The sequence below is a fragment of the Portunus trituberculatus genome, chromosome 46 (genome assembly GCF_017591435.1).
Source record: "Portunus trituberculatus isolate SZX2019 chromosome 46, ASM1759143v1, whole genome shotgun sequence".
NCBI lineage: Eukaryota > Metazoa > Arthropoda > Malacostraca > Decapoda > Portunidae > Portunus > Portunus trituberculatus.
This window is the reverse complement of record NC_059300.1, coordinates 6,964,752-6,974,751: the sequence shown is the minus strand read 5'-3', so window position 1 is coordinate 6,974,751 and position 10,000 is coordinate 6,964,752. Positions and strand designations below refer to the sequence as shown.

The following is a 10,000-nucleotide window of genomic DNA, read 5'->3' as shown; positions in this document are numbered from 1 at the left end:
AGAGAGAGAGAGAGAGAGAGAGAGAGAGAGAGAGAGAGAGAGAGATTTTGTTTATTTCTATTTCTTTCGTTCTTGGTCCCTGTTATCTGCTTTACCGTGGCTAAGAGTGAGAGAATGGCGTATGTACACTTTGTGGCTTAGTGAGTTGCCCTAAGCAGCATTTAACTTGTGTCAGGGAAAGTAAAGGTGTGAAGTGCCTTAGTCCTGTTTTTCCTTCTGTATCGTCCATTCTCTTGCACCGACGGTACACGCAGGACGAGAATAAGTGTTGGAGTGGATGAAGAGCCTAAAACAGTCACAGGTGTTCCCGCAGCTTCATACGCATCGCTTCTGGTCCATATTCTAAAACACAGCTTATTTTACGTAGTTTTTAGGCGCATTTTTATGATTCTAGTGATAAATTAACCCCGTGAGTACCATGACGCGTTTCCATATTCATTCTGCTTACTATTTGGTGATTTTATACAGCTTCAGGAACTTGTGTGAGGGATTGAAATAGTGAAAACTGTGGCCATTAATCTTCTGACCTCCATAGACCCTTCCTAATGTTAATAAAATAGTCTAATCTTATACAAATCTCAGGGTAAAAATGTGTCCCAGTACTGAAGGCGGTTAACGAGTCCTCTACATTGTTAACAGGTGAAGTGCTCTTGAAAACCCGTCCTGTCATCTCTGTGGGCGTTTGAAAATAGAAAGCAAAGCGTTATACAGTACGGCCCTCTGACTGCTACGTGGTGACAAAGGCGGCGGTGCTGGGGTGCCTCCATCTTCTTCGTTTTCTCTTGCATCGTCATTATCATCGCTTACAATCTCTACTTTGTTTCTTTGTTCTCTCTCTCTTTTATCTTTAATTCTTTCTTTCTTTCTTTCTTCTTTTGTTTAATTGAGTTTCTTGTTCTCTTTCTTCTCGTTCTCCTTCACATTTACACTTTGTTACTTCCCGATTTCTACTCTCTCTCTCTCTCTCTCTCTCTCTCTCTCTCTCTCTCTCTCTCTCTCTCTCTCTCTCTCTCTCTCTCTCACCCCATTAATTAATCCGTGGCCATTATTATTGAGGTATTTTGTTTCATAATTTTTCCCTTCCGTCATTCTTCTTAATTTCTTCTTAAACTTGTGTATAGAATTATTTGATAGCTTAAGTGGATAGAGTGGACGCTTGTCACTGGAGGTTAACAGGTGCAAGAAAAGAGAGAGAGAGAGAGAGAGAGAGAGAGAGAGAGAGAGAGAGAGAGAGAGAGGGAGAGAAAAGAGAGGGAGAGGCAGAGAGAGAAGTATTACCTCGGTCAAAAACATTTCTCATCTAGGAGGTCGTAAAGTAGTTTGATTAGTTTCCCAATAGAGGTTGTTTGTGGCTGATTACATGCAGTTTCTATTTACCTGTCCGCCTCGTGCCCTCAGGTGGACGGCAATGAGGTGCAGTTATGGCTGGGCTGCTCCGTTTTAATGCGCTGCGCTTCTCTGTAATGTTATCGGTTCTGCCACTTGCGCTCTTTTCTCTTACTGTGTTGGCGATGGTGCCTTTAGAATGAAGATGTCGTGTGATGTTACTGCTACTACTACTACTGCTACTACTACTACTACTACTACTACTACTACTACTACTACTGCTACTGCTACTACTACTACTGCTGCTACTACTACAACCACTCTTCATTCACCATTACTCATCATATGTGTGGTACATTCATAATATTCACCATCACTACCACCACCACCACCACCACCACCACCACCACCACCACCACCACCATCATCATCATCAGCATCATCTTCACTATCATGTCCTTATCGTTATTCTCCATTACATCATCATCTCCGTTATCAATTTCCTTTTTTTTTGGTCTCAGATAAGAAGTGTCATGTTGGCATTACTACGTATCATGACACACACACACACACACACACACACACACACACACACACACACACACACACACACACACACACACACACACACACACACACACACACACAGTTTCTCTCATATTCAGCTTCGTAGTATCAACAAGAACAAAAGTTAGAGACACTGAGAGAGTCTTGTGTATGTGAGCCTGTAAGGAACTGACAGTCTAGGCTGGCTCACCAACGGACAGGGGAAGGGCGGCGGGTAATTGAGGCAGTCACGAGAGGGAGAGAGGAAGGGGAAGGATGAATAAAGCTCGTGATTCTCTAGACAAAAGCAGCTGATTGGAGATTTCGCATAATAAGGTCGAACGGAAGGAAGGAGAATAATACATAGAAAAGAGAAAGAAAGAAGACAAAACAATGAGAAGAGAAGCTGGAGGATAATAATGATAGTTAGGAAAGGAAAGTAAGAAGAAAGTGATAAGAATGTAGATATGAAAGCACTGAATAATGGAAGATGGAATTAAGGAAAGAAATTGTAGATTGGAACGGACAAGCTTAATGGAAAGTAGAAAAAAGATTGTGGAATAAGAGAAGGATGAGGAGGAGGAGGAGAAGAAAGAGGAGTAGGAGGGAAAGGAGGAGGAGGAGGAAGAGGTGGAGGAGAAGGAGGAGGAAAAAAAGAACAAGAAAGATGAAACTGAGAAACTGTTAAGCTGGAAGGAGAGGAGGAGGAGTAGGACGAGGACGAGGACGAGGACGAGGACGAGGACGAGGAGAAGGAGGAGGAGGAGGAGGAGGAGGAGGAGGAGGAGGAGGAGGAGGAGGAGGAGGAGGAGGAGGAAGACAAGAAGAAGGAGGAGGAAGAAAAGAACAAGAAGGATGAAAATGAGAAACTGATAAGCTAGAAGGAGAGGAGAGGAGGAGGAGGAGGAGGAGGAGGAGGAGGAGGAGGAGGAGGAGGAGGAGGAGGAGGAGGAGGAGGAGGTGAGTGCTCTCTTTGTCGTGTTCTTTGCCTAATCTCCCAAACAATGCCTTGCCTCGTTACGGTCTTGGGTGTGCTGGCGTGGCTAGAGGAGAAGGAGGAGGAGGAGGAGGAGAAGGAGGAAGAAGAGAAGGAGGAGGAGGAGGAGGAGGAGGAGGAGGAGGAGGAGGAGGAGGAGGAGGAGGAAGAGAAGGAGAAGAAGAAGAAGATCGTGCGTGAACGTGTAAGCGTGCCAATGAATGAGAATTGAAAAGCTTGTAACCGTGCGCGATATTTTCGTGTATGTATGTGTGTGTGTGTGTGTGTGTGTGTGTGTGTGTGTGTGTGTGTGTGTGTGTGTGTGTGTAACTCCGTGCCCGGGGGATTTTAAAACCAGGCAGATTGTCTCCTCGTATTTGGCAAGTGTGGCGTCACATGGTATTTCTTTTTTTCTTCCTCCCTCTTGTTTTCTTCCTCTTCTTCCTCTTGCTTGTCTTTTTATCCTTTTCCTCCTATTTGTCTTCCTCCTTCACCAGTTCCTCCTTGTTTTCATCTTTTTCTTCGTTGTTGTTGTTCTACTCTTTATTTTTATTTCATCTATCTATCTGTCTATCTATTTATCTATCAATCAATCAATCAGTCAATCAATCTATCTATCTATCTCTCTATCTATCTATCTATCTGTCTGTCTGTCTGTCTGTCCATCTATCTATTCATTTAATTGCATACTTGTTATACTCTTTGCACTTTCTTCCCTCTCTTTCTCCTCCCTCAAAATCTCTTGCGGTCGAGACTTGCTGAGTTGATTAAGGAAAAAGAGGAAGAAGAGGTGGAGGTTAAATGATAATACAACTCCCACATTCTTACGCTCTGTTGGTGTGTGTGTGTGTCTGTGTGTAAGAGAGAGAGAGAGAGAGAGAGAGAGAGAGAGAGAGAGAGAGAGAGAGAGAGAGAGAGAGAGAGAGAGAGAGAGAGAGAAAATTGATTGTGATTATATAGAAAGCCATGTCATTGAAAAGAACATACGTGGAAAACTGGAAGAGAAAAGAAGGAGGAGGAGGAGGAGGAGGAGGAGGAGGAGGGAATGGGAGGTAGGAAAGCAAATATTCCTCCTCTCTCCCTCCCTTTCCTTGTACTGCTCTCTGGGATCAGTATTTGCCCTCCCCTTCCTCCATCTCCCTTTCTCTCCTTCCCTCCTCCCCACAATCATTTCCTTTCCCTCCCCAATCCCTCCCCATTCGCTTTCTGCATGTCCTTTCCATCATTATCCAATACACACACACACACACACACACACACACACACACACACACACACACACACACACACACACACACACACACACACACAGATATCATTATTTCACTAGTCATTATTGATATGGAAAATACGTGTAAGAGAGAGAGAGAGAGAGAGAGAGAGAGAGAGAGAGAGAGAGTATATGTTGGTTATCTTAATTTTTGGACGATATGTCTCTCTCTCTCTCTCTCTCTCTCTCTCTCTCTCTCTCTCTCTCTCTCTCTCTCTCTCTCTCTCTCTCTCTCTCTCTCTCTCTCTCTCTCTCTCTCTCTCTCTCTCTCTCTCTCTCTCTCTCTCTCTCTCTCTCTCTCTCTCTCTCTCTCTCTCTCTCTCTCTCTCTCTCTGTCATTGCTTCTCCCATTTTTATTTCCTTTTTCTTTCTTCTCCGCTTCACCTTTACTTCCTCGTGTTCTCTTCTTCTTCCTTCTTGCCTCTTCTTTTCATTACCACGTTGTCTTATTTTTCTCCACTCTCCTCCCTCCTCTCACTCTTCCTCCTCATGGCTTTATTTTCTCTCAGTCCTCTCTTACTTATTTACCTTTATTAATTTTTCTTACCTCTCCCAGTTTATCTAATCTCTTTTCCTTCGTTCTCCTCTTGCTTTTATCTTTCCTCTCTTCTCTCTTACCTAACAAGCACAAGAAAGAGAGGGAGAGGGAGAGGGAGAGAGGGAGAGGGAGAGGATGAGAGAGACTAATCAAGGACAGACAGGTAGATGGACGCTAATGATCCGGGAATTAACACTGGGAACCTTGTGAAGTAAATTTGGTGGTGACTTTTGTTCTTTTCTAATTGATATAGTATTTTTTTTGTTTTGTTGGTGATTGTGTAAGTTTTGATTATTATTTTGTGTAGGCAGAGGGAGAGGAAGAGGTAGAGGGAGAGAGAGAGGGAGAGATGGAGAGAGGGAGGGAGAGAGAGAGGAGGATGGGGGTGCTTCCTTCTTTACATGATATCGCTAACACACACACACTTCCTTCCAGTTACAGCAGCGGGACGGCAGCAGCGACCGGGTTGACGACTCCGCCAGGAAGCAAACGGTGAGTACCCTTCCCTTCCCTTCCTTCTGTCCCTTCCTTCCTTCCTTCCTTCTTTCTTTCCTTCCTTCCTTCCTTTCTTTCTTTCTTTCTTCCTTCCTTCCTTCCTTTCTTCCTTCCTTGCTTCCTTCCTTCCTTCCTTCCTTTCTTCCTTCCTTGCTTGCTTGCTTGCTTGTTTCCTTGCTTCCTTCCTTCCTTCCTTCCTTCCCTTTTTTCTCCTCCGTTTTCTTCCTTTTGCAGTCCTTCTCTCTCGTATCTCTTCCTTTCCCTTCCTTCCGTTATTTGTTTCTTTCCCTTTCCCTTTTTTTTCCTTTCGTTTACTTCCTCCTACAGTCTTCTCCTTTCCCTTCTCTTTCCTCCCATCCATCTACGTTCCTTCCTTTTCTCTCGACTCCTTCCTTGTGCTGTCTTTTCTTCCCTCTCCTCTCCTCTCCTCTCCTTTTTTTTTTTTTCGCTTTCCTCCTCTTCCGTTTCTCATGCAGTTATTTCTTTTATTGAAAGTTACTCGTATATATTTGCATCTCTTCTCATGTCTTCTTTTATCCCATCTTTCTGCTGTATCACATTCACCTCAAATCTTCATTCGTCAGATGTGATGTTGTGACGAAAATTGATCTTGAAAGTGTGTGTGTGTGTGTGTGTGTGTGTGTGTGTGTGTCCTTTCATTGAAGGTAGATGTGGGTGGTCCCTTCACGAGTCACTCAGCTCTCACCTTTCGCCACATTTGTTCCACTGGCCACTTCTGCTGTGTCGAGTCTAAAGGAGAACGAATCCGGGTGTTGTGTGAAGCCTGGAGGTTGTTTATTTACCTTTTTGTCATTTTCTGATTTAGGTTCTTTCTATTCGTGTTTTTTTTTCTATCACTTGCCCACATTCCTACCGTCACGACATACTAAACAGCAGCTGCCTTTAGAAATACTGCAGTAAAAAAAAAAAATAAATAAAAAAAAAAATAGTGAAAGATGACAAACTCTTCCTTTTTATTTTTATTTTCTATACTTCTTTCCTTTTCCTTCAAAATTTTTCTTATTGTTGTTGAATTTTCGTGATAATAATTTTGACATATTCTCAAATTCTCCCTTTTTTTTTCTTTTTCTTATAATTTTTGCCATCCTTCTTCTTTTTCACTTTTGTATGCATCCTTCATTTTCCTATTTTTTTTCTTGCTTTAGTGTACTTTCCTGAGAATGTTCCTTCCTTTATTCAAATTCTTCTTTCTTTTTTTATTTTTTTTCTCTCATCACTTTTTCTTCTCCAGTGTTCCTTTGTTATGCTGTTTCATTGTCCTGGGAATGTCTGCAGCTTTACTAGAGTCTCTTTACTTTACATACTTTTCTCCTTTCCCCTTCCTCCCTTCTTTATTTTACATGTTCTCTTCTATTCCCTTTACTCCCTCGTGAAGTCATTAACCTGCGAGAACAGTCAGCGTGTACAAGAGGAGTGTCTATGTAGCGGTAATTCTGCTTGCTAGTGAAGACTGAGACAAGGCACCACGCTAAAGGTTATGTTATCTTACCTCGCATGAACCGTGACGTGGGTGGGTTGTCTTTACGTATGTGCGAGTCTTGCTCATTCATGGGAGAGAGTGTAGTGCCTGTGGCTTGAGGAGATGAGGAGAGAGGAAGAGAGTGTGATGGGGAAGAGTGAGGTGGCAAGAAAGAGTCTTCACCTTGACTTTCTTAACTCTTTTGATTTAAATTTAACGCTGTCATTTTTAGCTACATAAGTGTCTCGTAAAGGCAAACAAGTCTGCTATTATTGTTTGCTTTCAACTTGTGTTTCTAGAGAAAGACTGAGCTTATACTAAGTGTAGTTTTTTCCTATATTTACATACACAAATAGCAGCAACATTACCAGTAGTAGCAATAGTTATAGCAGCATTAGTAGTAGCAGTAGCTATAGCAGCAACATTATCAGTAATTGCAGTAGTTACTCAGTGCACTATACTTGCAGTAATTATAACAGCAGCAATAGCAGTAGTAGCAGCTGTAGCAGCAGCAGTAGCAGTAGTAGGAGTAGTAGCACGAGCTCCTGAAACCACTGAGCTACGATGGGGTGACAACGACCTCCCAGGGTGGCGGTGGGCGGGGTCGTGCTGGATTTGTGTGGAGGGATTGCGTGTGGGTGGGTGGGTGGCAACGAAAAGAGTGGAAGGGGTGGCGGAGGAGGTGGTTGGCACGGAATAGAAACATGGGTGGCAGTCGGGGAGGTGGCTGCGGTAAGAGAAGTGGAATAGAAGGATAGGGAAGGGAGAGAGTGGGTGATAAGGAAAAGAAGAGTGGGCGGGTGTGGGTGGTCTGCTGTGGTCCTGTGTGGTGGTCCCTTCTCCCCCGCGCTCTTCCCCTTGACGTGTCATTTACAGCCGCGTGGGACCTTCGCTGGCTGGCGGGGTCGGCGGGAGGAAGAGGAAGACGAGAGTGTCATCATTAGTGGTTTTTGTATTCACGGTTACCTGCGGCCGGAGTAGAGGAGCGTGGGTGTTGGCGTGGCGTTCCCGGCCGTGGCGCTGCACTTGTGGTTCCGATGCGGTCTTGGGGGGAACATTATTTTAATTCGCTGGTCTCGTTTTCCGGTGTCAGTCCTTGGTGTGAACGGTACAGGGCTGTGTGTCACGGGGGATGATGGAGGTGCTGGGACGTGGTGGACTGCGCGGGGAAAGGGAGGGAGGAGGAGAGGTGAGGAATGGGAGGGAAAGAAAAGAAGGGAAGGGGTGTCAATGGGAAAGGTTAGAGTAAATATACACTTCGTCGTTGTAAATCCTTCAGGTCCTCCTCCTCCTCCTCCTCCTCCTCCTCTAAAGACGCGTCCGTGGAGGGTGGAGCAGCTGCAGTGTCGCCACGTTCCAGGCACATCGGCACCCTGACCCTCTGCTGTTCCGTGACGCGCGGTGTTTTCCGGAAATGCGACACGCGGGTCCTCACCTCCTGCACGTGTTTGCCTTCAGTACCATGACTCGCAACATTCCGCAATGTGAATATTAAATCTCCAGTAACTACATAGCGTAACACTTGGTATTTCGCCGGCCTGACCTGCGTTCCTGCTATACAGACACCCATTAGTAGTGTGGGCAGGTGAAACTACAGACGTATCATCATGGCATCCTTGCAATCCGCCATCAACATGTCCATCAAGAGAGAGAGAGAGAGAGAGAGAGAGAGAGAGAGAGAGAGAGAAAAAACTAGTCTACTAAAGCTACCTGTTTGATGGGAAGCTGCGCGTGATGTGCAAGCATTCATCTCCTGTGAGGGGAACAGGGAACGTACGGTATTCAAACTTTTCTGCGCCACACCCTCGCCAGATGACTTGAGCCCCACAGCCTGGGTGACGGTGGTTGCAGGAGAGTGACCCCGGTTGGAGGTGCTCAGGTGACCCGCCACAGAAACTGGGTTAGTTGTCGTGGTTTGTAATTAGCATCGTGGTCTTCCCTGTGCAGCAAGGAATTCAGGTTAGCTTGGCGTGGCTCCAAACAAAGCAATGACAATTACCTGGAGAAGGACACTCTCATCCCCGCCGGTGTCCTTGTCGCACTGTGATTGTTCCTCGTGTCTTTTACTTGTTCGTCCTTCTCATGTTTAGTGACTTATGACTTGCAATTATTTATTTTTAGGTTTCGTAAATTTCTATTTAACCTATTCGAAGTTACAATGTGAAGGCTCTTCATTCTACACAAAAGGATGCTCAGGGATCAACTCTCTTCTCTTCCTTATTCTTTGTCATCTCGAAGGACAAAGGTAACGTTTATCCTGTGATTGTCATCAATAGAGGAACAGGTAGAGGAATGTTAGGAAGGGAGAAAGAAGTGTCAACGATGCGAGGTGTTGAAGTGACGTGGTGGTGGTGCCGGTGGTAGTGTTGTGGTGGTGGCGGTGGTGGTGGTGTTGTGGTGGTGCTGGCATGCTTAGAAGGCTCAGGAGTGTGGTGAGGCAAGCGGCAAGGTGTTAGTTTGTGTCTTAACTCAACCATGATGGGGAAGACGAGGTGGCTTCTTGTGACTGAGAAAGCGATCTAATTCCATTCACGCCCCGAAAACAATGCTTTATTATCCGGAAGTACTCGCACTGCACACAACTACTACTTCAGCAGATTCAAATGTCACTGTCACGGCTCACGACTCTTAAACGAAAACACTACAATTTTGCAGCATTTTCTCTTATGATAGTGTATGAATATTTTCTTTATATGTCACGGGTGAAGAAGGAACCTTTTTATATGAGAAGAGACTGAAGGCAGAGCAAACAAAAGCAGAGAGAGAGAGAGAGAGAGAGAGAGAGAGAGAGAGAGAGAGAGAGAGAGAGAGAGAGAGAGAGAGAGAGAGAGAGAGAGAGAGAGAGAGAGAGAGAACAAACCCTTAATACCACTCACTAACACAATTAAAAATAAAACATCATTAGTCTTAGTTCCAAATAGACAAGCTTTTATATCTATGCCTCGAAACCACCTTATTGAACCCTCGCAGTGACATCACCTCTCCACATCTGCACGACATCAACTGGCTCTCTGAAAGGCGTGCGTCTGCCGGAGCCACGCCTGTCCCTGCGGTGGTGGCGGCATGAGTAGGCGCGTCGTTTATCAGCATCCTCGTGACCCGCCCGCAGTGTGCCTGACGGAGGAGACAGAGGCAGGCAGAGGCAGAACATGCACCCTCGCCGTATTCAGTCTCTTGTTACTCTTCGTCCTTCGTGTTCTCTCTGTCTTCTTCCTCATCTATCCTATCCCTTGTTCTCGCTGTTCTTTCCATCACTGTTGTTGTCATCTTTTGTGTTTTATTTTCTTCCATCTCCTCCTCCGCCTCCTGCTTCTTCTGCTGCTTCTCCGCTTCCTCCTCTTTCTCACCAGTTCATTTACCTCCTCCCTT

At 45.1% G+C, this 10,000-nt stretch overlaps 1 protein-coding gene across 12 annotated transcripts in view; it reads left to right on the top strand.

Annotated features, from left to right (window-relative positions):
- Window positions 1-10,000, top strand: part of LOC123520195 (protein lava lamp-like) — a 294,136-nt gene that overhangs the window by 90,046 nt on the left and 194,090 nt on the right. For 11 of the 12 annotated variants that reach the window (XM_045282247.1, XM_045282251.1, XM_045282250.1 and 8 more), the window contains one exon: window positions 5,092-5,148. The exons of the other annotated variant lie outside the window; for it this stretch is intronic. In XM_045282247.1, coding sequence (XP_045138182.1) covers window positions 5,092-5,148 — 57 coding nt within the window. The remainder of the gene's footprint in view (window positions 1-5,091; window positions 5,149-10,000) is intronic. 12 annotated transcript variants of the gene reach the window in all.